This window comes from Psittacula echo (genome assembly GCF_963264785.1).
Source record: "Psittacula echo genome assembly, chromosome: 6".
Taxonomy (NCBI): Eukaryota; Metazoa; Chordata; class Aves; order Psittaciformes; family Psittacidae; genus Psittacula; species Psittacula echo.
Genome location: NC_137743.1, coordinates 36349922 through 36377063, shown reverse-complemented (window position 1 = coordinate 36377063; position 27142 = coordinate 36349922). Strand labels below are relative to the sequence as shown.

The following is a 27142-nucleotide window of genomic DNA, read 5'->3' as shown; positions in this document are numbered from 1 at the left end:
TACAAGTGTGTAACAGGACTATTGGAAGGAAGGTGTAGGTAGAACAGGGCCACCAGGTGGGCTAAAATGGCATCTTGAGCTAAGCAGCAGACATACACAGCGATCTGCTGAACTGCTTAATATGCTTCAAAACTGGCTTCTATTGACCATATCTTATCATCAGTGCCCAGATAATAATTCATAGATGTGAGGATTGACAGGGATTTTGTATGCTGAAGTGTCATAGTCTTCATGGACTCCTTTGAATTGTATGGAAATGCTAATTTTAACTCCTAAGTTGTGGGAACTTTCAGGGGTTAGATCTTCTCTTCTTGACAAATGGCTGCATCCATTAGGATAAAAGACTAATTCTAAATAGAGAGAGAAATTCCCATATAAAATAAATTCCTAAATATGTTGGTCACTTCTGTGCCTAGTTGAAGGCTGAATGTTTGAATCTCTGAGTGACTGGATAGACTGCATCTCTGAAACTAGGTGTCTTTGTGAGCTATCAGGATGCTTTCATTAAATATTCATAATATTTAGATTAAGCACATATTTTTGAAAACTCTTCAGCTTGGGGAAACTGCTATTGTCTAAATGTTCATTCACATTTATAGATTTTTAAAGCGGTATCTTCTAATATCCTGTAGGGTTGGAAGAATAAGAATTGTATTTTCAAAACTGACTCAATGTATTAAAATTTAAATTATGTTACTCAGCAACTAAGAGTAAAGGCTTTTTTTTTTTTTTTTTTTTTTTTGAGGAACTTGAAGTCTTGGTGCTTTAAAGTGCTTATTTAAATTTAGCATGATTTAGGTTTTACTTTATAAGCTTTGCAAACAGTATCTAAGAAGGCTGATTTAATTCAAAGGAATTAGATATCTGAGGATGAGTCATTTGAAAAAATAGATATTTTTCATTTGATTTTTCATTTTTAAACACATGCAATAATCAGTCAGAACATGGCTGTTAAAAGTTTGGACATTAGTGTGCCTAACTTATTGAATGGTGACATTTTTAATAAAAATCATATTTTGTAAATGGCATTGCAGACATAATTATCTCAAATTGCTGTCAGTAGAGGGGGCACAGAAAAATCCATGCAAGCTTAACTTCCCTAAGTCATGGTGTCAGTATAAGGTTGTCTGGGATACTAATTAGGAACATTGCTCTCAGAACAGAGGCATAGCAAAGGCAGTGCTTCTGCAAGATTTCGCGGCCTGTCATTTAGGCATGTTTTAACTACTGTTTACCTGATCTCACCATTACTGACTATTTTAGAGAAAGAAAGGTTTGCTGCTGTTTGTCTTGTTATTCAAAGCTTGTCTTTTTACTCAGGTGGAGGGAAAATGCCTATCTCCATCTTACTTGCTATTGTTCTTTGGAATAAAATTTGTTCCTTTATAAACATATAATTTTATATAGAATTTTTTAAAGATAGTAAATTAAACTAAGCAACTCTGGCCATGCCTGGCACTTTTATCATTTGTCTACCTTACACAGTTTACAAACCCTCTCCTGCTAAAATCTCAGCTTTCAATCAAAAAATTAAAGCAGCTTTCTAGCTGTGGAGAAGTAAAATGCATATACATGGGGAAAAAAACCCCACCCTGAAGACTGAGAAAACAGGGAAAGTTAAAATATGTGTCAAATATGTTGTCCATTTTTACTTATTTTTTATGTGATCACATTTTTCATGGGTTTGGCTTCCAGATTAGGTGTGTTGTTTTGTTTTGTTTTGTTTCTTACCTTTGTTTCTGTCTGGTTTAACTTGGCAGGAAGCAGGAGACACTTCCTTAGTCAAACTACAGTGAAGCAAACTCTTACTTACTCCACACGGGTTTATGAAAGTGAGTCCCAGAGGCAAACAGTTACTGACATAGCGGGTTGTAGAGTAAGTGGGTGTGGACATGCCTAGGAGATCTGCAGATCTGTTGTCCTGGCCTTTGGGGGACAGTGGACCAGAAGGTGACTCTTCCTGGCACAAGGCACTTAAGCACTACCACCCTTCCACTCCTACATTGCACTTCCATTGGGAACTATACTGACATCTTCCATGTGTTGGGATGCTCATTACAGAAATGTTAAGCTCCTGAAACTTTTATTGCAATGATCCTCTCTTGTTTCTCCGAAACATTTATTCCCCTAGCATATGGCAAACCATCCAAACAACTTTTGCGCAATCCTCAAAACCACCGTGCTTGTATAACAGAATCAATTAAACAAGTGATGCATAGCCGACCTGACTACTTGTGACAACACTGAGCTGCTCTTTGTAAAATGGAAAGTTTTCTGTAAAATAAACACGTGATGTTTTGACGCAGCCAGAGAGACACATTCTTCCCTCCCACAACTGTGGTTTCAAGGCTGCCTTCATGGGGAGTCAGTGTACCTGCCTACATGTGCTCTTTCACTGAAGATGCAACCAGTGTTTTTTAAACCACTTCCTCTTCTCTCATCTTCCTCAAGCGAGCCCAGAAAACAGAATGAAATTCCTATGTGGAAGTTTGGATGTTACATTTAATTCAGAAGGTACGAATATGAGTTTGTAGCTTTTTTTTTTTTTTTTTTTTTTAGCTTTTTAGGTAAATCAAAATAGTTCTTCCTTTAAGATCAACTTTTGCAAAAGCAAAACAAAAAATCACTTTGCAATTAAAAAAAAAAACCCAAAAACCAAACACTTTTTTTTAAGCATTTTCAAATATATACATTAAATTTGAGAAAAGCAATAGATACTGAATTGTTCTCTCTCTTGATGTGTATATATATACACACAGAGAGAGAATGTATATATATACAAATGTATATATACGTATATATGTGTATATATACACACACGCACACACATATAGCAGCCCAAAACCATGCTCAAAGTGAAAGAATGAATCATTATTCTAATTTCCTATAGTAAATGTCAATGAAATTGTCACACCTTGAGTCTTGAGTAGATTTCCAAGTTCCTTTAGGCAGTCCTCATTGCAGTCATGTTCAGAGCAAGGAAAATTTTGAGTATGTAAGGCAGTAGAAGCTAAGCTCTTTTCCTTAAAATGGAGAGAAGTTGTCTATGTTTTTCATTATTAACCAGAAGCATATGGAGAGTGCAATGAATATTTTTAATTTTAATTATATTTCATCCAAAACCATTACCCAGTTTATGCAGAAGTTTCTAAGAAAGACTCTAACTTCTATGAAGTTCCACTGAGTAGTTTACTTAGGTCATTTCTCTCATTAAAAAAAAGGATTGCTTTTACTGAAGTTTATAAATGGAGAAAGCTTACTAATTTTTCTATTCCTAGCCTTTCTTCAACATCTTTAAAATGAAATCTGTTAACATAATATTGATTTTAGGAGGCAGTATGTGTGATGAATCCTTGGTTACAACTGTAGCAGAAATGCAAGAATATGGTGCAGCTTTTCCCTTTCCTGTTAACTGAAGTCTTCTTGTGCAAGTCTTGATTTGAAACTGAAATAAATGTAGTAATGCATACCGTGCAAGATATATGCTTGGAAATTAAAGTGAAAGAAGACAGACATTCAACGTGTCTCTCATTTTCATAAAGTATAGTTTGGCCGTAAGACATATTTCCAGTACCCTTTGAAGATTTAGGCACTCTCATATAAAATTGCTATTTTCTCTAAAGGTGTAATAATATTTCTGTGTTTAAAAGATAGAAAAAGTATAATACTAGTTACGCTTTTGCTAGTACCCAGGGTCTACATAATGTCATTAACTAGAGTAGAATTTAGACTATATGATGTCTTAACTATTCTTTATGAAGTCCTTCAGAAGAAATCCTAGTTTTTAGAAAGTAATAAAGGAAGAATGATCACATTTAGCAGAAATGTTCCAAGGAAACTGTTATTTATATAGGAAAAAACCCTCAAAACCAAGATTGCTCAGAATAAATATGTGTGCTTTCCAGGGAGCATCCTTCTTTTAGTAGATCAAAACTTCATAAATGAAAGAAAAAAAAGATAATTACTTTAAAGATGTGAGTGGACTAGACATCTGTACATATCAGGGTTTAAAATATGAATCCAGAAATAGGCATGAAATTAATCCAGTAACTTTTTGAGTATAAGAAGTTATATGTATTTTAAAAGTCCTCAGTGCAGCCCAAATTTTATCTCTATGGTATACAGCACATTCAACTTGTGTGATAACAGGAGAGCCATTCAAACAGCTTAATGTATAGCTGCTAGCAAAACCATAGAGATTAAAAGTCTGATTCATAAAGACTGTTATGTGGTGGCTAAGTGGATTTTTCATGTAGAATATAATTTTATGGGGGAGTGGCCTTGAACAATTCTTTGTAAACTTTTCTTGTGAGAAACTGGATGTGTCCAGTTCGCTGCAGAGTACATGATACAAAGAAGTCAAAACCCAAGCCAGATCAATGGTATCTGCAGTACACAACATGTTTGTAACTGTTAAATGCACATGCATTGAATGTGTAGATTAATTACTTGATTACAGTGATGTATTGCCCCAGAAGGTCTATTTTTAGTCTTCATGTAGTGGGAGATCTCCATTTCAGGCAGTAGACTTGTGAAGAAAAATGTGAATTAATGTGTCACTTTTTCTGAAAACTCTAAGAGTAAGTCTTTAAGCATAGCATGCTTTATAAGGGAACAGCTTTATAAGGAATGGAGTTGTAATGAGTCTAAGTCTCTGTAATAGCCTGCACGTTTGGTACCTCCATGCCTTTCCCAAAGGCAATCTCCTGGGGAGGGGAAACTGGGTAAATAGGTGTTAAGAGCTACCAATGCCTTCTGAAGCCTTACACACAAATATTATGGTGTATCCATTCCTTCTGGATGTCTCTCTTTCCTGGGTTTGATAAGCAACCTCAGTTTTAACTTATTGATGCAAATAGTTAGCCCTAGTATGACCTTCAATTAAGAACCTTTGTTTTCCATATAAGAAACCTGCTTAGTGCCATTTCTTGTGTTAACAAATAAATAAGGGAAGAATAGAGCCAGCATTTTATAAATGTGAGTATTTTTATGTTAACAGATCTAATAATCTGTGTGTGACATGCTTTTCATGTATATATCAGATTTATGTATAAATAGGTACTTTTCCCTCATATTAAGAAGACAACAATACCCTCCTCCAGTTGCCTGCTGCTGCAGCTTTCTCCTTTTCATCCGTTTCCAGATATATAGCAGTCTCCCAGAGCTCTTACTGCAAGAGTTTATTTGCAACTAGTAAATATCCCTACAAATATTTATCCCTACAAATATTTAAAATTTAATCCCTTTGATCCCAATTTATAAATAATATTTTCAGAAATGCTTCTGCTACATGAAAGCCTATCTTCAATTTTCAAAAGTCTGATTGAATCAGTGAGCCATAAACCTTTAATTCCATGAATCCAACTCCCGAAAATGAACAAGCAGACATACTGAAAATGCATAACTATTACTGATTTCTAGTGGGACAGAGTTTTTTTCTTGTGTTTTTTAGAGCATATCCTATATTTTATTTGGACAAGGAAAAAAAATCCCACACTTTTCCTCCCTATTGTCTAAAATGGATTAGTGCTCACATTATGTTTCATAGTGCACCTGACATTGGCCTCCTCTGGAGGTTGGATACTGGACTAAATGGAGCATTTATTTATTCTGGCTCAGCATATCTTTGTAATAGGACTATCAAAAGGGAAGAGTCATAATATTCGCTTTGGATTAAAAGGAAAATGGATAGCGCAAGGGAAGAAATCTGATCTAGAAGAGACAGCAGTGAACTGTGTAATGGGACAGCTGAGATGGAATACAGCCACTATTCCTGGTATTTTATTGAGTAAATCTTGTTTATGTTACCTGCACTTTGAAGGACAGTACATGAATCTTCATGTCTGTGTTAAATATTTAGCAAATGCATGACTCATAAGCACTCAGTTATTGTCAAAAACTTAATGACTACAATATTTTTCTGACTCAAGTTTACTTTACATTCTCCAATGCAGCATGTATGTGATCACAGCAACAGCTGGAGTGCAGAAAAACAGCCTAAAAATTAGACTTCTGACAGATGGTAGAAATGAAGAAAATTGAAATTAACAGAACAAAACAAAAAATCCCACAAAAACAACTCACACAAAAAAAAAAACCAAAACAAACAAAACCTACTATGTGAAATTATATTTTATCACATCTGGCTTCTCTCATCATGAAAGAATTGCAACTTATGTTGGCAGTATTTTGAAGCTACTGTAATATAATATATATATATTTTAAATTTAAAAAAACTTCACTACTATTTAACATTGAAAACATTTAACAGAAATGTTGTTATAGTTGTTTGTTATATTGTTATGTTGCTATGGTATTTGAGTTTTTCTTCATTTAAGATTAACTAATACTGTCTAAAAGGCTAACAGGTATTAATACAGTGCTGTCAACAACAATCGAAAGTAAAGAAATCTTATTTATGTTGATAATGTTATGTTGTTTGTGCTTCTTTATATGTTGCTTACTGTAACGGTAAGGCTATCTTTGGGCAGGTAGCTTGACTTACAAGGAAAATGCAGGATTTAGAAGACATTTATGAAAAGTGGTTCCAGGATCCCACAAGAAAAATAACTGACTGTTTTAAAACATCTGTGTTAGGTAGTTGTGAAGCTGCCAAAACATCTCAAGAAGGGAAGGAGATCTCCCAGCATCATTAAGAAATATCTTTATACAAGTATCACGCAGGCAGTTACTTTCATGTTACTCACTGTGGCAGTAGAATCAGAAATCTGGCAGCACTGAGATTTCTTAGAACTACAAAAAAAAAAAAAAAAGTCATTTAAATGAGAATGAACACTTGCACATGCATGTAGCTATTACATGCAATGGTCTTTGACATGCCTATCTACCCACAGCTTTTTTAGATTTTCTCTGAAGTATTAGCTATCTGGTTTTAGTCCTCTTTAATCATAACAAACAAACATTTATAAGCTTTATCAGTGTAGCATCCCCATGGTTAACAGACAACCCTAAACACTAACTTCAAAACCTGAGTGGCTTCAGAGGCTACCTTCCCACCACAGTCTGCGTTGCGTACCCCTGTTTCACAGATCCACCATCATTCAGTGATGTTGCTTCTGAATATGCCATAAAAAAATTCACCATGACAAACTTTAAAACATTTAAGAGAGCTACAGACAAATCTGTACCTTTCATGCCCTTGAAGTTGCAATCAGACTTTTGTACTTTCAAAGGAAAAATTCTCTCCAGCAATATTTGTGTGTTGAGAATTGGATTCCTTGTTATATAACACATAATACATGTGAAAACAGCATGAACTCCCTAACTGAGAAGAGCATCTGCTTGGTGAAGCTGCTAGTAGTTCAGTTATTTGCATTACAATTGCACTACTGAGCTTTTTTTTTTTTTCTTCCTTTTTTCTGGCAGATGTACAGCAAATAGCAATTGACTGGATCACTGGAAATTTTTACTTTTTGGATCATGTCAGTGACAGGATCTTCGTTTGCAACCAGAATGGATCAGTGTGTATTACCCTCATCGAGCTTGACCTTAATAACCCTAAGGCCATAGCTGTTGATCCAACATCAGGGTAAGATTATTTATCTGCATTAGGATTTATTTTATATGATGTGCGCTTGTCTGTGACTGCGTGTAGTGTATCTGTTTCATTTAGGTGTTTTATAAACTACTTTTTCATTGCTTTATTGAGTTACTTGCAAAGTTGCTCTAACCAAACAGTGATGTCTAATGAATCATAGCAAGTAGTTAACGGTATTAATTCCAACACGTTCCTTGCATCTTGTTGAAACGGACTCGAAAACGAAGAAATAGTTTTATCCTTGCTTGTCATAAGAATTTCTTTTACCTCTGTTTTTCTGTAAATTGTATTTCTAGCTAGAGTACATGGAAAAGAACTTCTGTGGGTTTTTTGTTCTGTATCCCCTCAGTTGCAGGAGTATTGGAAATGTTTTTAACAACTTTAATTGCATTAAAAAAAAAAAAAAAAAAAAAAAGAAGAAGAATTTTCACTCTGCTTTAGAGGGTCAGCTCTAAAGGTAAAATTAAACTGTACTTGCTTTTCCTTTTCTATAGATACATTCAGTGTCATCTGGGAATAAAGCCTTGCTTAAAATACAGGGTACTAAAAGTCTTCCATTCTATAACAGCTACCAGCTGAGAAAAGTTTTCAAGTGAATGATGAAGCAAAACCATAACTAAATCGAAATAGAATCAAGTTAATTTAGAAACTAAATTAGGTGAGGATTTTAGAACAAGGATTTTATCTTGGATTTATTAGGCTGTAAGTGGTTTAGATTGAAATATCTGGTGGAATATGTCCTAAACTGCCATAAGCCCCTTCTCAGTAAATACAAAAATATTTACTGTAGAACAGCTTGTCATCCATATGTGGACTTTTGTCACTATTTAAAGCTTGATTGAATATTAAGATGCATTATTGCATGGCTTTAATTCTGACAAGACCAGCTTGCATGTAAAGTTTACAAAGAAGTTTTATAATGTACTTCCTGAATATAGCTGTATTTCTGTCTGCAGCAGATGGTGATCTTGACTTGATCTGACTCCAGAGTTGTTTTAACAGAAAAATAAAAATTCATGTATAAATTGATTTTCCGCAAGTTCTGATCTGAAAGAACTTGAAGCTTTCAAACTTACCATCAGCAGTCCTTTTCTATATGTTTGCTTCTGTATACTTTGCTGGATTTACTAGGTGAATCCCAAGTTTGGTGTTAACTCATCTTACCTGTCAGGGATGTAAGAATTTTTACCCAACCCTTTGGGTTCTGTGAGGAAGGGTGGAACAGAAGAAGAGAGACCTTTTCCTTCATTTGTTATCTGCTAGCTATAAACCATTCTTATCCAGATAGCTGCTTTTTTCAGGGCCACATGCAAGAGTAATAGTGTCTGTTGTAGCATATATCTAAGCTCTGACCTGTAAGAAAGACCAAAAGTGATTATCATGTTTCACAGTGTGATTCTTCATGTAGCAATACCAGTTTATTTCACCCTAAAAACACTGGGTGGAAAATTTTCTCTGAATACATGTTTTGCATTTCAGCAGCTATTTCTTTACTGGTTTTATTGGCAGTTTCCTTAATTATCTGACATATGTTGTTCTGTTAATTGGCTATCTGACATACATTTTAACTGATAAGCCCCAACTTATATATTCATTTGTGGCTGGGTTTTCGTACAGAATGCAAAAAGGTAATCGAAAAGCATTCTGGCTATTTAAAAATGTTTTGTTCTTTTTTTTTCTTGTTTTTTTTTTTGTTGTTTTTCTTTCATTTTACTTTTTCATTTTACTCTTTCATGCTGATAGTAGAGACACATTTGTGTGTCAAAATATTAGCATGATATTGCTGTCTAGGTAACTCACTGGTTTGAATTCATCGAAAGAATCACAAAAACATCTGAATGTTTTTCGATACTAAAAAATTGTTCCAAGTTGAGCAGTAAATGAGTGAGTTGCATACATCTGTGCATTCAATAGCTTCTTAAGGCAGTCATGTTTATACAATTTAAGCATGTGATTATAAATCACATTTTGGATTTTATTTTGGTTTTTAAATATGAAGCCCAGGCTGTTCTGGGAGGTTTGCTCTCCTCTAAGAATAACATATTAATGTGTTAAATGTTAGTACATTGCATTTGCTCCTGTAACATGTAGTGCTATCATGGTATGCTTATTGGCCCCATCATTCTTCTACAAGCCAAAGCTACACTTACACAGAGAAGACCATTTACTATGCTAAGGAATACAGAGCTTATCCACAAGCCTTTATGCCAATGATAAACTTCGTAAAGCAGCAGGAGGTGAAGCCCTCCTATTCTTGCATGTTCACATCTGTGCTGTTACGCATTTAGTTGTTTCATGATCCAGAAATTTTGCATTTATCAATAAAACAACTCAAGCACTAGTGGAAAACTTCCTAATTCTGAATGGGTCCCCTCTCTGCACTCATGAATGTGTTTTGGGTGTGATTAATTTTACATCTCTATGCCTGCAAGTTTTGTTAGATGTTTAGGGGTGAAGCTTTTATATATTCTTCTATAAGCTTACAATGGAACCTGAGCTACTAGGCTTATTTCTTAAAATACAATGAATGAAAGAACTTTTGTTATTCTTCTATAACTGAACTTTAAATTGAGAAAAGAAAGATTCTGCTTTTCAAAAAGCTCTTGATCAAGCAAGATTGTTATGTTTCTAAGGTAAGCATGTTACTTTGCCTTAGGATTTCAGTATTTTTCTCAGCCTGAACTGTGTTTCATTTTTTGGTTATTCCAGACTATGTCTAATGGATGCCAAATCGCCTCCACCCCAAACAAGGAACTAATAATTTGCCCAGTTAGAGATTTTGCAGTATTAATACGAATCTGTTACACCAACTAATTTTCTGTTAAGAGTAGCACAGTGCAAGTATCAGACCTGTGTTAGTGAGTCTGTCACCAGAGGGAATGGCTGTGTCTGCCCACATCACTATGAGTCTTCCAGACTCCAGACTCATTGTATTGAAGGAAAAGCTAGAACAAGGCTAGTAGGAAAGAAAGTGGAGATCAGAAAAAGAAATGGAGAATAAATTGTTTTGCAATAATATATCATCTATCAAATGCCTTTGAAGTAAGATGCCTGCAGTTCATAGTTTTGATAACTATTAATATAGGGCTTCTTTTTTTCAGTGGTCAAGAAACAGAAGCTATTACTTTTACTGGTCCCTGAAACTGGTGTAAAATTGATGATGGTGCTGATGACTGTCAACAAATACAATGACCATGAAACAAATATGAGCTGAGTTAGAACAATTTTATCTCTAGCTGAGGGCTTCAGTCTAGGTCTGCTGTACGCATGGGGAATGACTTTTTATAGGACTCCAGGTAGTCTGGCAATCAGCGTGCATATTCATGAGACTTTCATCACCATGTATATGATAGGGAAGGTAATACATTTAAAACTCACAATAGCATAGATAAGATTTAGGTTCTCTCCCAGCTCTGCCACGAACCAGCTAAATGTCTATAGACAAAGCATTTTATTTTCTTTATGTCTCTGCATCCCTTGTATTTACTAGAGAGCATAAAATGCATATTGCTTCAATTATCTGATATTTGGATGCATTCAGGAGCATTAGGAATTAATTTTGTAGAATGCACTGCTAACAGTGTACATCTGCATATTTATGCTCTAAATATACATACTTAATTATCTCCAGTGCTTAAGGTAAATTGTTGCCTTCCACTGCATCACAGTGGCAGTGGAGAATGTGTAGTGACATTTTATACAGAAAAATGCACTGGGGGAGGGAGATACTGCAGTTCCCTCCCAACAGGAGCACTCAAAATGTTCAGTCGTGATCATACTGCTTAGACATCAATGTGGAGTCATATAAATATCAGAGTGTCTTAATTTCAACTAGGACTCATTTTCTGTTTTCTTTAGGAATGCCAGGAAATAGGGAAAGGCAGGAACTGCAGATAGGGCTGTTGATTCAGGTGTACTACTGGTTCCAGAAATGTGCAGCTTGTAACAGTGGGTCAGATACTATTTAGGATGCCAATCATAATTTTCTACTATATTTCATAGGCTTCTGGGAAAAGATAAATTTTAATGAGAGCATTTGATATGTGGAGGGTATTGATCTAGCACCCACTTACAAAACTGTTCCAAACATAAGGAGATGTGTAGAAAAAGGGTGCATGGGGTGAGATTACAAAGAGGATGTGCAGAGCAAAGCTGGCATGTAGGAGGATGTATGGAGCAGTGCAGAGAAGTATGGGGAGCCAGGAAATGGTTTAGGCACCTCCCACATGAATTACTATAAAGACAAGGCGTAACGGAGGAGGAGAAAAGGAGGAGGGAGAGAAGAACTGGAGAGACCAATTAGAGGCTGAAGTCATTGAAATTTGTAACTACTATTTAAAAGGTAGTAGTAACAATGAGGATAAAAGATGTACTGCTAAAAAGATTTGCAAAAGGAGCAGCTCACACTTTAATACTGCAACAGTGTGTGTCATGTAAATATTTGAATAAATCTTTTAATCGGCTTTTCCTTCTGCTATGTTATAAAAATGAAAAAACCCACAAGCTCTGCTTACTTCTTTCACACAACATTTGTAAATGCATACAGGGAGAGATTGTGATATGGCGATGTTAGAAGAACAGCAACTATTAATGTGTTACGGTGTTATGTACCATTTCCAACAGAAAAAAAAAAAAAAAATTAAAAAAAATATGTAGCATTTTAAGTTCCTCATAGCAATCAGTTGATATCTTCCTGACAAGGAAGAAGTTTTTTACTGTGACAGTGGTGGCACTGGGTCAGGCTGCCCAAAGAAGTGGTAAATGCTCCATCCCTGGCGCTGTTCAAGGCCAGACTGAACAGAGCCTTGGGTGACATGGTCTAGGGTGAGGTGTCCCTGCCCATGGCAGGGGGGTTGGAACTAGATGATCTTAAGGTCCTTTCCAACCCAAACTATTCTATGATTCTATGATTTCCAACCCTAACAATTGTAAGTATTCTAAGCACAGTTTTTTTCTGTGGCTAAAATCAAAGCCACAGTATGAAAATAACAATTAAAAATACATCATGATATTTTTGAAACACAGTCTAAACTTTTGGAAAATAAGAGAAAGGCAGGAGTAAGATGACATTTTGAATTGCAGCCTTCTGTATAAGGACGGAGTTAAGCAGCATCTTTAAAATATCATATTTGGGAGAAGATATGGAAAAATCATACAAAGAGGTTTTTCTAGCCTTTTAATGTTTTTCTTTTTACTTGTAAATTTATTCTGGCATAATTCTTGTAGGTGTAAGAGGAAGAAGTCGGAGGTTGGTCATGTGAACCCTGTTATGCAGAGCTATTAGCTGCATATCTTCTTAATCAAGCTGTGTATAACTGTACTTCTGGGATGTTTGCATTTATTGGACAGATCAAAATGTAATGTAAGGTCCACTGAGCAGTTTACACTAAAAAGTGAAGGGAATGGGAAAGTTTTTACACATCATTGAATTATAACTTTTCCTTGCCAAAGAGGTATTGCACAGGAAATAGTGCCTGGGTATGGAAAAGCCATCCCAGAGGATGGAAAACAATCCTTAAGAGGTCAAAGAGATTTGCTTTCATTTTTTTTTTAACCTGTGAAGGAAATAGAGTGATGTTTGGGCTGATGAGGAGGTAGAGACAGACCCTTCCAAATCAACTTTTCTGAAAGTAATTATATTTTTTCTTATTTTCTGTATCTGTAAAGAAATCATAAGTACAGACATAATGGATAGAGTTTGCATTTACCTTTTATTTTCATAGGACCATAGAATAGTTAGGGTTGGAAAGGACCTTAAGATCATCTAGTTCCAACCCCCCTGCCATGGGCAGGGACACCCCACACTAAACCATGTCACCCAAGGCCTCATCCAACCTGGCCTTGAACACCGCCAAGGATGGAGCATTCACAACCTCCCTGGGCAACTCATTCCAGTGCCTCACCACCCTCACAGTAAAGAATTTCTTCCTTATATCCAATCTAAACTTCTCCTGTTTAAGTTTGAACCCGTTACCCCTTGTCCTGTCACTACAGTCCCTGATGAAGAGTCCATCCCCAGCATCCTTGTAGGCCCCCTTCAGATACTGGAAGGCTGCTATGAGGTCTCCACACAGCCTTCTCTTCTCCAGGCTGAACAGCCCCAACTTTCTCAGCCTGTCTCCATACGGGAGGTGCTCCAGTAACCTGATCATCCTGGTGGCCCTCCTCTGGACTTGTTCCAACAGCTCCATGTCCTTTTTATGTTGAGGACACCAGAACTGCACACAATACCCCAAGTGAGGTCTCACGAGAGCAGAGTAGAGGGGCAGGATCACCTCCTTCGACCTGCTGGTCACGCTGCTTTTGATGCAGCCCAGGATGCGGTTGGCTTTCTGGGCTGCGAGCACACACTGAAGCCGGCTCATGTTCATTTTCTCATCGACCAACAGCCCCAAGTCCTTCTCTGCAGGGCTGCTTTGAATCTCTTCTCTGCCCAACCTGTAGCTTGAGTTAAGCACTATGTAAGGTACATGTATTGGTAACAAAACACATTTGCAGAGTAAAGTGTGTTCCTGGGCTGCACCAGGAGGCATTTTGGGTTTCCCACAGATCCCCCTCTGCATTCAGAGGGTGAGACAGCAGGTGCCATACTTGGATCCAATGAGTAGGACAGCTGGCACCCAGGTACTGGGTAGCACTGCTGGCACTTAGGGAAGTAGCCACAGACTGGGCTGTGCATGCATTTCAACAGTTTGGATCTCAGTGAGAGGATTAAAAGTATCTCTATTTTAAACCCCTAGTTTTTTGTGGGTTTTTATTTTTTGTTATTGTTTTTTCTTTCTTTTTTAATTAGAAATGTTTGAATAATTTCTCCTATTTAGCTTGACGAGTGGCCCCCTGTCTGGACTGCAGACAGGCACAGCCTCCTGCTTCATGCCTGTTCTCAGACAGTAGCTGGAGACAATGTGATGCCCGCAGGCTTGCTCGGGTAGGCAGAGAGAAAGTCTTTGGCCTGACTTGGCAGAATGCCCTGACAGTGCGATAAATTGCAGTCGGATTTTGAGTGATTTCCCAAAAAAGGAAAAGGGAGACAAAGTCAAGGAATTTATTATCAGTGAAGAGATCGGTTTCTGGCAGGGGAGGAAGAAAGCAGAAATTCAAAAAGCTAAGGAGGTCAGACCAGTATATATTTTTCTTTATTTGCTTCATTGTTGTTTAGACAGGGGAGTCTTTCAGGGTAAAAATAAAATATCTACACTTACTGTCTGCTGCATTTTTAATTTCTTTTTACTCTGTTGTCTCTGAGCTTTTATAGCAGCTGCAAGGCTTGGGAGAGATCTCTGAGTCTTAATTATTATTTTTTTTTTGACTATCTCAGATTAGTCACCATTTTCTGCTGATCAAACAGGAGTATTAGGCTCACTTTTAAACAGCAAAATCATTACTATTTTAATAACATGCCATTATTAAAAAAGCTGTTTCTTCTCTTGTCACAAAGCAGTTTCAAAGAGTGTAAGATACATATATGACACACTTAAGTTCTAGAAGGTTCTAAAGGTGACCTGAAAAAGAATCTCCTTCATCTAAAAAACAAAGCAAACCAACCAACCAAATAAAAAGAAACCAAAACTTTGCAATAGCTAATCACAATAGGAAAATTTTCATTAAGAATTCAGATTTTGCTGCTCCTCCTCCCCCTCCGCAATCACTTTCAGGCTCTGAACAGTTAGAAATGGTGTAATAGTGGAGCCAAAACAACTGAGAGGAGAAAAGACACTTAATCAGACAAAAAAATAATCTTTTCAAATTGTGTTTACCCGTGTTGTCATCTCTTGGCTCAAATAATGGATAAACATTTAGGAAAAAATTTTTTTTTTTTTTTGGACTGATCTCAGGTTTTCAGGAAACTGCTTCCAGTTCTGCGCTATTCTGTCTTTCTGGTTTTAATTGCCACTAACTAAACTGAGGCATAAAACCCTGCTACCTTTACATTTCCCCTGGACCTCATCTTCTTTGAAACTTAGTTTCTTGTGCAGCATTACATTTCTGCTCACTGAGAAATCTGGCTGGTATGAAAATGTTGGCAAATAAAGGTAAGAAGTATTCACAGTCACTGACAAAACTGAAGGAATTAAAATTTCCAGCACATTAGGTAGCTGTGTTAAAAGAAAACTTGTTAACAACATCAGGTTATAGTTTGTGTCAAAGAAAATACTATAATTAAGATAATAAAAGTAGTATAGGCGTGCATGTTTTCAAGTAACTATGTAAGTGTATTTGCTGTTAGTCATACCTTTTTATCAATCGAATATTGAATTAATCATTGATGACTAGCATTAATATCCAATCTTCTGTATATACTTGAAGGTGCACTGTACCTGGAACTCAGAACACATTTTATTCAAAGAAAAAACAGGTACTAATAGCAGTGATAGTCTCTTAGTAATTATAAAACTTTGTGAAAAAGTTGGCAAGGTGGACACTGTCAGGGTTAATAAGAATAGCTAACTGATGTAATTATCTAATTGTCTAATTATTATCTAATAATCAGTACTACTGTCTGGAGAATAAAGCTAGTGTGATACTGATGAATCATCCACTGCAACAGGAACTTAAGTGAGCTTTTTTTCTTATGCAGCATGTGCCTTATAATGGATTTCATAGCTGTGTTGCTACTAGTTGGAACAATATTTGAGTAATGTCAATAATAATGGGAAAAAAAAAAACCCACAGTTTTTTACAAAAATTGTGAAAATATAAAACAGATTGTAAGTCGGTAAAGCTCTTTTCACTTATCAAAAGTTACCTTTTAGCTAGTGGATCTGGAGGACCTTGGATACAGCATCACTCCTCTCACTTGCTCAGGTTCTCCTGAACCCACCTCAAGGATTCAGCTGTCATCTTACTACAGCATCTTCATTTCCCCAACTTGCTCTTTTATGGGGTGTCCCCAGTGCTTTTGGTCACTAACCATTTGAACCATCCCAACAAACCATGCTGAACACATGAACAGCAACAACACTGATAAAAATCTGTGAGTTTGATGGCTTGAGGTAATTTGCAGCTGATACAACACTCACTTCTATTTTAAAATATCTGTGTCATTAGTGTAGTTATTCTTATGCCTCTCAGATCCCTGTCCTTCAGTCTTCAGCTAATTAAGCTTCGATCAAAATGCTCATCTCTTACTGAAATTACCATGAGTTAGAATGTGTTATTTGTGAAGGAGATGGAAAATGGCTTGTTATTCTGCCTAGTAGGGAAGTCTCAAAGTATTTTTTTTCTTTTTCTTTATTTAATAGCTGAAATGTCCAAGCAAAAGCTACATGACTTAAATCACCCTATCACTGATTTTCTCCAAGTTGAAAGCAATTAATCTAGAGAGAATTGAGGCCACTTTGTTTCTGAATGAGAATATAAATGGGAATTTAAGGCTTTATAATGCACATACATTATGTTCATATCCATTTGAATTCTCCTTTTATTTTTTTTATTACCTTATTGGCTTATTATCTAACCAGCTTCTGTAAGGTCATTCATGTTGAGGACAGGTTCTGATATGAATTAGAGCACTGTATGCATGGAAGCAAAGAAAACTGACTTCAAAAATATCTGTTTAGGACCCATAGGTTTTAAGATGTACTTGCATTATCAGGGAGTGTATGTGTGGTGAGAGAGACTTTTAAGGAAGGGTTTTTTTTCCTTATAAAATGAACAAAATGAAAATAGTAACTAAAAGTTCATGTTCAACACAAATACTATATTACGATGTTTTGAAGCTTCCCAAATCAGTTTTCCTAGTGATGACCACACATTTCTTGAGTTGTTTTTACATCAGTCTTTGTATTGTAGCAGTACAAAATTGTGCAAACCACAGTTTTCTAATAAGCTATTGTCATGCTGTTCATTTCCTTCTATGCTGATGATAAATCACTGCCTGTGTAGAGGCAGTGTTTGAAGTATAAAAATACTGGGATTGCTCTTGTTCTGGATTAACAAGAAACACCCACACTCACGAAAAATGATAAAACCCAGTCAGTTAATTCATCAGCAGAACAATGATATCATCCTGAGAGAAACTGCTGTTCTCTCAGAGCTGGTTATATGGGTAAACCAGTTTTCACATTGTTTTTCCAGTTTTTGTTGTCCTGAGGTTTCTTGCATGTTGGTACCCTCATTGTTATGCTCAGCAGCATGAACATGCCTTGCTAAAGCTCAGCTGCAATGTGAGCACTAGCTGGAGGAAAGCTGGAGGTAATAATAAGAAATAAAAGATGTAAGAAATCCATGGCCTTTGTAAAACTTGCAGGAACCATTGCAATCTAATATAGAAAAGAGAAGGTTGAGAAAATAATTATTTTCTATAAAAGTCTGGTTAAATGGAAAGGTGGTTTATTATTCTTCTTGTTAAAGAAAGGACAGGGAAAAAGTAATTTTAATTAGCAGAGACTTTGATAGATATGGAAAAAATTTACAAGGCTGAGGAGGCATTAGTATATGACTTATATAAAAACTGTAATCTTTGTCATTAGGGATGTTTAGGACTATGTCTGTCTGGCAGGGGTGTTCTAGGGTGTTCTAGGCTTGTGTTGCACTTCCTCAGTGTGAAAGGCTGTATATGTTTATGTATCTGTAAGCTTATAATGGCAAAGAATGGGATACTAGGAAAATAAATATGAATAAGAATAATTTTACTAACATTTCAGTGTTGCTGTTAAAAAGGTATGGCTGAAACATTACCAAAGTAATGATATGCTTTCTTTCTCCACTTGAAGGGATTGGAGAAATTGTAAGGAAAAGGGGTCAAAAAATAAATTTTAGGGTGTTTTTTTTTTTTTTTTTCTTTTCTTTCAGATGTGGTAGCATTTGCTGCAAATGAAATTGAAAACTAGGTTTTAAAAAGATTTTGATAGCAAAGAAAAAATACAGTGGAAGATCTGTAAAAGTTCCTATACACAGGCCACATCCTTTCCTTTTAAGAATTGCCTTGATTTTAACAGACAGTGTGATTGAATTGTAAGCTTAAAAGTCATATTTAGTTTGGCTTCCAGAACACAGTATGAGCAGCTTTCTTCTGTTGTGGTTGAGAAGGCTAATAATGTGTTGGATAGCAGGTTTTGTACTTTGTGGGTGATGAGTGGTTTTTCTTTAGAGATAACTGTTTCCAACTTACTGACAAAATTTCTCCTGTTTGGTCAGTTACACAGCTGTTAAATAAGTTGTCTAAAGTTATCTATCAAAATACAGAACTATGTCAACCCGCAGTGGGAAGAGAATCAATTGCTGCTTTACCATATTGAAAACTACAGCAAAATAACTGAACATGTGGGAGCGCTTGCTCTCTTTAATTTTTGAAATGAGTATGATGAGCTGCTAGAAACTTTTTTTTTACTCATCAGTTTGCTCATCACCAGGTACTTTGAGCTAGTTAACTCATTTCCAGGCATAACACACACACAAACACATGCACAGAGACACTAAATTTGCTCCAAGTTTGCAGTGGCCTTAGTGTTTCTAAGCTACAGAATTTATGAGTTTGGATATTATCCAGACTGGCACTTGAAAACATGTTTGCCTTGAATCAATGGATAATTAGCTAATTGAAGAGACAAACTTTTAGCATAGTAGGAGGCCACAAAGAAAAAAAGTGGTCTCATTGACTGATTCACTGTGATTTAGATTGGTTTTATTCATTAAGATTTGACAGCAAATCTACAAAACCTAGACTAAAATAATCCTCAGGGATTTCTATTTAACAGATTTTAAATGAGAACATTATATTAATAGTAGGATGTTTGAAACTCACTGCCTTTTTTACCTGCTGAAAAATAACCACGTACAAGGTTACAGTTTGGCAAGTTTTACAAATGTACAATTTAGCTTACAGACTTCTTCAGACACAAAAATCTTAAGGCACCACCTCTTGGCTGATCTTATCCAGCAGAATGATAATACGTGATGCCTTCTGCTGGCACAGCTCATTTGTCTGAGCATAAAGAAAGGAGAATCCCTGCTTTCCAACAGGGATTACACTGACTTCAGCAGAAAATCAGACTTCTAACCAAAATATTTAAATTGGAACAAAAATTGGTTGAGTACACCAAGCCAAGCTCTTGCTTGCATTCCTGAGTGTATGTCATAGTTTACTGATGTGTTGTGTCTTCTGAAATTTCAAGGAATTTTTTGTTTGGTTTTTTTTTTTTTTTTTTTTTTTTTTTCAGTCTCCCTGTTAAATTATTGTTTTGTATTTTGTCATATGGAGAGTTTTCTGAACATAGTAAGATTTTAGTGTATCTAAATATTCTTGTGTCTGCAGCTCACATTTAAAAAAAAAAAGATCTATTTCTAACATTTTCAAAAGCAAAACCTTGATATCGGCACTTAAATGCATATTTAAACATTCAATATACTGGAAGCTTTATTTTGAAAGATTTGAATGCCCAAAAGTCATACCCAATTCAGCTAACAGCTGAGACTGCTCAGAGTTGTTTGACAGCTTATATAGTATGTGGGTTCATGTGTATGATGTACACATAAAATACACATTCACAAACGTTCAAGTCTCTCACCACAGCTAGCTTGCACATTGTAGGTCATTAGTGACTCTCAGGCTTGATGAAGCTTTCCTCATCTGTTGTCTCCATGTGGTGGCAAGGACTGAGATGGGGATCGTGAAAAGGATAAATACTTTCTTGGAGAAAAAAAAAAAACCTAATTCTACTTAGGATTTTGTCCAAGATTTAAAGAGAGGCTTCCTGTCTCTTGCCAGTTAATTATTTTAGAAAAATGTTCTATAAGACACTACTCTACTGTGTATGTATTTTATGCTATTTGAATAGCCAGCCTGAGCCATGTGTCCTTGGTATGCAGAAGTTTTAACTGTGTTCAACTGTCTATGATTTAAAATAAGGTTTTGAAAAATTTATGTCTCAGTGTCAAAGGCAAAATCAGGCTGTGCAGTATCAGGCTTAACATATTTTAAGCTGAGAAGTCATAATTACTGGGTAGGTTTGAAATTCTGGGTTTAAGTTCTATGGGAGATTACTTCATTTAAGCTTGGGAGGATTTTGTGAAGAAGAATTCATTAATATATGAGAAGCAGTAGGAGAAAATGATGCCAACACTGGTAAATTGCCCGTTTGGAAATGAACAGCTTTGTATTCAGAGCAGGATTTGAACAAAATGCATTTCTGTTGAAGGGCATGAGGATTCACATAATGTAAGAACACAACAGTCACTCTTCAGGGCATGAGACAGTGTGTTTTGAAATAATAATAAGCATGGATGTAATCAAAGAATTTTGATTGGTCATATCATGGGATAATTTATGACAACAGAGGAATTGTAGTCCTTGGTAACAAGTGAATGCTTGAATTTGCACCTGTAACACCTTTGATGCAAGCTTTTATTTGTTTTGACTTATCTCACAGTGTAGAGATAAGTTACATACATCCACATCTGCTGTATGTTTTCCTATTTATATGGAAAAAGAGCAGAGATTAGAGTTAGAAGTTTAGGGGTCATGCATTTTATCGTCTTGTCTGAAGGCAGAACAAACTGCACATTGCTCAAGGAGGTTTTGTCTAACGGTTTCATAATAGTCAGAGGAGAGATTCCATGAACCTATATGTTCCTTACCTCTTACAGCTTAAGGTTATTGTCTTCATGCTGCAACTTGGCATGAAAAATACCTTATTTCCCTCCTCTTGTAGTAACTTTTTAGATACTTCAGGACAACCAGCAGACTTTCTTTAATCTAGACTAAGAAAACTAACTTCTTGGAGCATTTTCCTATATATTCCCCACCACCAGCACCTCCTTCATCCAAACTTCTGATTATTTAGTGGCTGTGCTTTGTATAGTCTCTGTTTGGTCTCCATTTTCCTAGGAAGCTATGGCAAATAGGAAAGGTTGTTTGGTTTTGTCCTGTTGTAAATATTTCCGTGTATTACTTGCTAACTTTCTGGAGTTCTTCCTTAGCACTGACTTGGGGCTAGATTCTGGGATAGGTGTTACCCTGGAAAAAGTGATATAGTCATTCTGATTTCCTCTTCCAGTTACATTTTTCTGCTCTTACCTGTTTTTTCTGTGCCATTCCAGCTGTCAGTCCCTCAACTGAGGGAAGTTAACAGAGAGTGGTTTGTGTTGCCACACACTAAACCAGACCCATAAAAGAATGCAAGATAAACAAAACCCAGTTTTAAACCTGTGCTTGAACTTGGTCACAGCAGACAGTGACTTGGCAAAACAGAATGGGTAAGCATCTGCTAGAGGAGATGCCATGGACTCTGTGAGAATAAAACCAACTTCAAGCTACATCTGCTGCAGTCAAGAGAAGACTAACAGGATTGGGACCTTTATGTTTGCTTTTGAGATCCTCCCACCCTTTAGATCCTTTCCTGAGGACCTCCTGAGCCAGGTTCTCCCTGTCTTGTAGCTGTGTTGATGATTCACTAATCATTGAAAAGAGGGTCAGGGGGAATTTTACACCGGGGTGAGCCTATGGGTTCGTTCAGCTTCTATTGAAATCAAAAGTGGACATATAGCTTTTCCTATGCATCGTTACTCAACTGTACCTTATTTCAGTTGGAACAGTATGATGTCTAAGTCTCTTCTCAATATTGATTGTCATCCCTTAATTTTTGGTGCTGTGTTTCAAAGTGAGATGCCTTCTGTTATCTATTGCTCATTATTCTTAAAGATATTTTTTTTTCTGCCCATCAGAACTTATTTCTACAGTCTTTTCACTTCCATTTTTTTTAAGTGACATTGGAAAGTACAGAGAGGTACAGCTGCTAGAGTGTGGGGAGTGCAAACTCCTGCTTGTCATCACCTTAATGTTACACTGCTTACAGGAGACTGAAGCTGGCAGCAGTTGCCGATCAGCACAAAAGTGTGTGAGCTAGGTTTTGACCCTTTATAAAAGGGAAAAAAAAAAACATATACAGAATAATACTCGTTTTAGGAGGAGTACAGATGCTAAAAGATACAATGCAAAAGCTTTTTGACAGGAGATTTATTACTGTGAATATCCACACACAGACCACATGACTGCATAAGGATATTACTATCCTTCATCTAATGTACTCCTTAGAGATATGGCTATATGATCTGTTTCCCTGTTGCCAGTTAGCAACAGGAAATACTACTTGACTAAATTCTGTTAATAGTTTTCAGAAACATTAGCCTCAGAAATATTTCTATTTAGTCTGTAGCTAGTTAATCAACTCTATGTTCATCTGTCCATACAAGCTATAAAGTTCTGCAATGAACATCTAATTGTAATTAACATCATCGACCAGTTACAAGGCATAAGCAGTAACGTATCAACGAGTGAGTGCTCTGTGCTTGCTGACAATACAAGTTACACCAGATGGGGCTCTTGGTGCCTCCTGTGCCTCTGGTGCTTTCTCTGCTGCCTGTCAGATGGTGCTTTTGTTTTCCATGAGATCATTATTACAAAATATTTTGGATTTTTTTTATTGTGCAAAGACCCAACTAGCTAAATCACCTTGAAGGCTCTAACAAATGAGGGAGGCAGGTGACACTGTATATGAAATGTTAATATTTTACTGTAAAGTTTTGCTGCTATTCTGGGATAGCAAGACAATTAAAACATCATTAACTGTACTCACTGCTCTTAAGCATGGTCTTTTCTTCATTTCATTGTAAAACTACGCACAATCATTATCATCACTTTAAATATGGAGTGAGTACGTGTTGTGGTATTCAGTTTAAGACATACTGCTTTTCCCTAACAAACTCATTAGGTAATAGGGCTGCAGGAGGGTGTAAGACCTGAAGTCAGTAGCTGAAGTACTGCAGCTGTATTCAAGTCACTGATGTTATAGCAGTGGTCTTGTGGGGCTAACATTGTCATGGAGACCACAAATATGTCTTCTGGACAAAAGTGCTGTGTTTTGGCTGCCTGATTTTATACATATACCATACCCTAATAAGCAGTATGCGTTCTGCTCCATTTTTTCAGCAACAGATCTGACCTTCAGGCTCCAGCAAAGTCAAGATCTGAATTCCACAAAGTCTAGGTACCCTGCATGAGCAGGGTCAAACTGGGATTTCAATAGGCTGACAGTTTTCTTTCTTGCTTGTTAGAGAAATGTAATACTGGGTGTATGTTGACACTTCTTTTCCTTTTGCCTCAGCTGGCTCAACATCATCTAGTTAGAAAACTGCACACAAACAAGTTTGGGCATTTGCATTCACGTAAACGTATGGATAACGGAGCTGTAGCACTGACTGTAATGCATAATAAGTACATAAAGCAAAACATAGAAACAGTTGCAGTTAAAATCCCCAGAAAATTCTGCTATCAGCTTCTGCAACCAATTGAGAATAAACGTTCCTGGATTATAATGTTCCGAATAGCACAACTAAACAAATACAACATGGGTTATCCTCTAATATATTAAATGGCAAATGTTGTCTTGCCAAAAGATAAATAAATTTGGGTATCCTACAGAGAAGGATTGGAATCCCAGACAAAAATACAAACTTAAGTGCTTACACATACAAAAGATTATACACCTCTGCAGCTGTTCAGCATCTGTCCCCTGAAGATAATGATATAAGCACATGACAAACAATGTATAAATATCTGGCAATTAATATACCTAGAATCACAGGTGGGGGTGAAACAAATCTGAAATTGAGTTACTGGAGCTGGACCACAGATACATGACAGCATAAAACTCAAAAAATTACTCCCAAAAATATAAATGTGGTACAATCATGAGAGTTTATTCTGAGTCAGTGCCTGGTCTAGGGGTTTGTGTTTGTTCCACTGGCTTTTAACCAGCAATCTGCAGAATTTTTTTGAATTGCATCTGAGGGTTTGTAAAAAAGGTAAATGAGAAAAGCAAGCTCATACATAGACTGTTGTACCATACATAGATGAGATTGTGCAAGACAGCTGCCTTAGAGGTCTGGTCTTCCACTGGGAGAAAAAAAAATTGCACCTACAAGTAAATCCTTAGAGGTATTACGATTAGTATCCTTCATAATAACACCCCTCACACACCTCACTCTGTATTCAATCTCATTTTAATAATTCCTAGGCCTAGAATATGATAGTTTGGTTGCAGTTTGTGTAGCTCCTTTCTGTTTAACATTTGCACATTTAAATGCACCTTAAATGCTCAACTGAATAAATACAGTGCGGATTACCACTTCATGTATTAAATGCATAATACTGTCTTGTCAACAGCCAAATAAACTATCTATTTCTGTTTTGGCTTACCTCCATATCCACACATACTGGGACTTAATGATGGGTACTCTATTCTATCATGTTATTTCTTTGCAGAGAAGTTTCAGAGGGAAACAGGGACCATAATAAAGATGAGAACTTCACAATTACAGTCTTCTCTTATGCTTCAGTTTAAATGGTTATTTTTTAGTGGCTCTAGGCTGTTGCTTCTTCAGTTTTGAATCATCACTTTGGAAAGCTTCAATTCCTCTCTTTTATCCTTCATTGTAGAAAGAAAGTACACTTTAGTGCTTAAAATCAGTATGGACAGATGTGGAAAAGACAACATGAAATGCCAGGTTGTAGACAGTGCAGTAAAAATAATCTGAGGTTAGACAAGCAGATACAGGTGAAAATGCAGAAGGAGCAAATTGGGTGAGGTGGGACAAAGAAAATAAGGTGAACAGTCAAGGGAAAGAAGGCTAAAACTGAAGAAAGCTTCAGGATGAATACTACTAGGAGGTTGTGGATGGATAGCTATTATGAAAAAGAAAAGATGTGATCCCAGACATTCATAGAAATTCATGCAATTTGTAGATTGTTCCCAGGGCACAGGTTTTGTTTTGATTTGCAGTTTTTAAGACGAGTTGGCCACAGTTCTGTGCCAGACTGTCTGCTGTGGAGAATCCTGCTCTCAGGATGGCCAAATGACCACCTCGCAGCACATACAATTTCGTTTCTCTGTGCTTTCTTTTATTTGTTACCAGTAAAGCACCACTGTAAAATCAGCTAATGAAGTTTTACAGGCCTCTTAGAATAAAAAATAATAATAAAAAAAATGACAGCTAGTATATAACAAGGGATGCCTGGACTGTATTTTCTTCTCAGCGTGGGGTGGGTTTGAGAACTCATATTAACAGTTTGCTATGGATGAGAAAGGTAATTTAGCCATTTTCTGTCTGCTGAAAGAGAATATGGTAGATAGAAAAGCTGTAGCAGTAGCTTTCATATGTTTATGAAGCTTTAGTTTCTTTCTTACTGTCATGTAAATAATTATGTGCAGTTAAAAAATGTGCATGTATTAAATAGTCCTTGGTAACATTTTCAGTCTTCCAAGCAGCTATAAAGCAACTATGGTCCTATGTAAATGGCATGTTTACTCAACGTCTTCCAAGATACAGTCACACAATCTGTATGTTCCTAAATGTGTGCCTATCCAAACACTGAAAGGAAAACGAAGGGAATATATATTTCTTTTTTTTTTTTGGGGGGGTGGGGAGGGAATATCTCCTCTAGTGCTGTGACACAAATCTCCATTTGTTAAACTGTCTTTGAACTACATATAAATTTAAGTAACTGACTTTTGTTTAGGTAAAGAGAAAATAAGAGCAATGAATGGGCCATTTCATGTAAAACAGTGGAAAAAATTGTAGAAGCTTCAATTTTCCCTTACCTTTGGATAGGACCCAAATCTTTCTTGATGACCCAAATCCTTGGTTTTTCACATCTGGTGCCCTGCTGTATTTTATTTTGCTGCTGTAGCACTTCAGAGAAATACAGCCCCTAATTTGCGATTTGAAATCCACAGGTGTTGATAGGAAGCTTTTGCTACAGCAGTGGGGTATAGATTTCTACAAATGGTAAGAAAACCTCAAGATGAAGATTGTGGAGACTTCGTTTTCTAAGTAGAGATCTTATGGGTATTGGAGATGACACTGTATTTCAGTATTAAAGGTAATGACTATCACTGTTGGTGTCAAATGTCTGGGGAATGATGTTTCTATTTGGGCTGGGAAAGATTGGGGAGAAAAGAAATGTACATAACACTTCTCAGCACTACTTGTTTGCAACCAAAATAAATAAAATGAGTGCTGCTCAAGCACTTTTTATAACAATAAAATGCTTTACCTGACACCTGGAACTGGTACCATCATGGAATAGATTTTTTTTTCTGGGAAGCTGCAAGCAGGGTAATGCCAGCCACTGTGAATTATGGAAGAGGAGGAAAGGTAAATTAGCTCTTCTGGTGTTCAGCAGCCCCTTTAGCCTGGGTAGTACTGGCACTTAGGCTCGCTCTAATGGCATTATGTATACATCACTGTACTCAGTCTGATAGTTTCCATATTTTGTTTACCTCTCTGTGAATGTAAATAGTATCATTTTAAACTCAGTACCGTCAAGTCCAATCTATTGAAGTGCTAAACAGACTGGCGTTGTGCATGTTAGAGCTAACCCTTGAGCTTCAAGAGATATTGATGGACCATATTTTCTGCTTCCTCCATTTCCCTAATCTAATTGTCAGGCAAACTGTACTTTAAATTTCAGATTCTCTGTACGATTAGGTGTTCTTGGAAGCTACTTTGACAGGAATTATGCTATAAAACCAGGGGAAAAAAGTAAGATGCTAAAGTTTTATCTTGGAGGTGGTTCTCACTAGC

At 36.5% G+C, this 27142-nt stretch overlaps 1 protein-coding gene across 1 annotated transcript in view; it reads left to right on the top strand.

Moving 5' to 3' along the window:
• Window positions 1–27142, top strand: part of LRP1B (LDL receptor related protein 1B) — a gene marked incomplete at both ends in the record, with an annotated part of 775176 nt that overhangs the window by 413992 nt on the left and 334042 nt on the right. The window contains one exon of the mRNA XM_080621164.1: window positions 7387–7549. Coding sequence (XP_080477290.1) covers window positions 7387–7549 — 163 coding nt within the window. The remainder of the gene's footprint in view (window positions 1–7386; window positions 7550–27142) is intronic.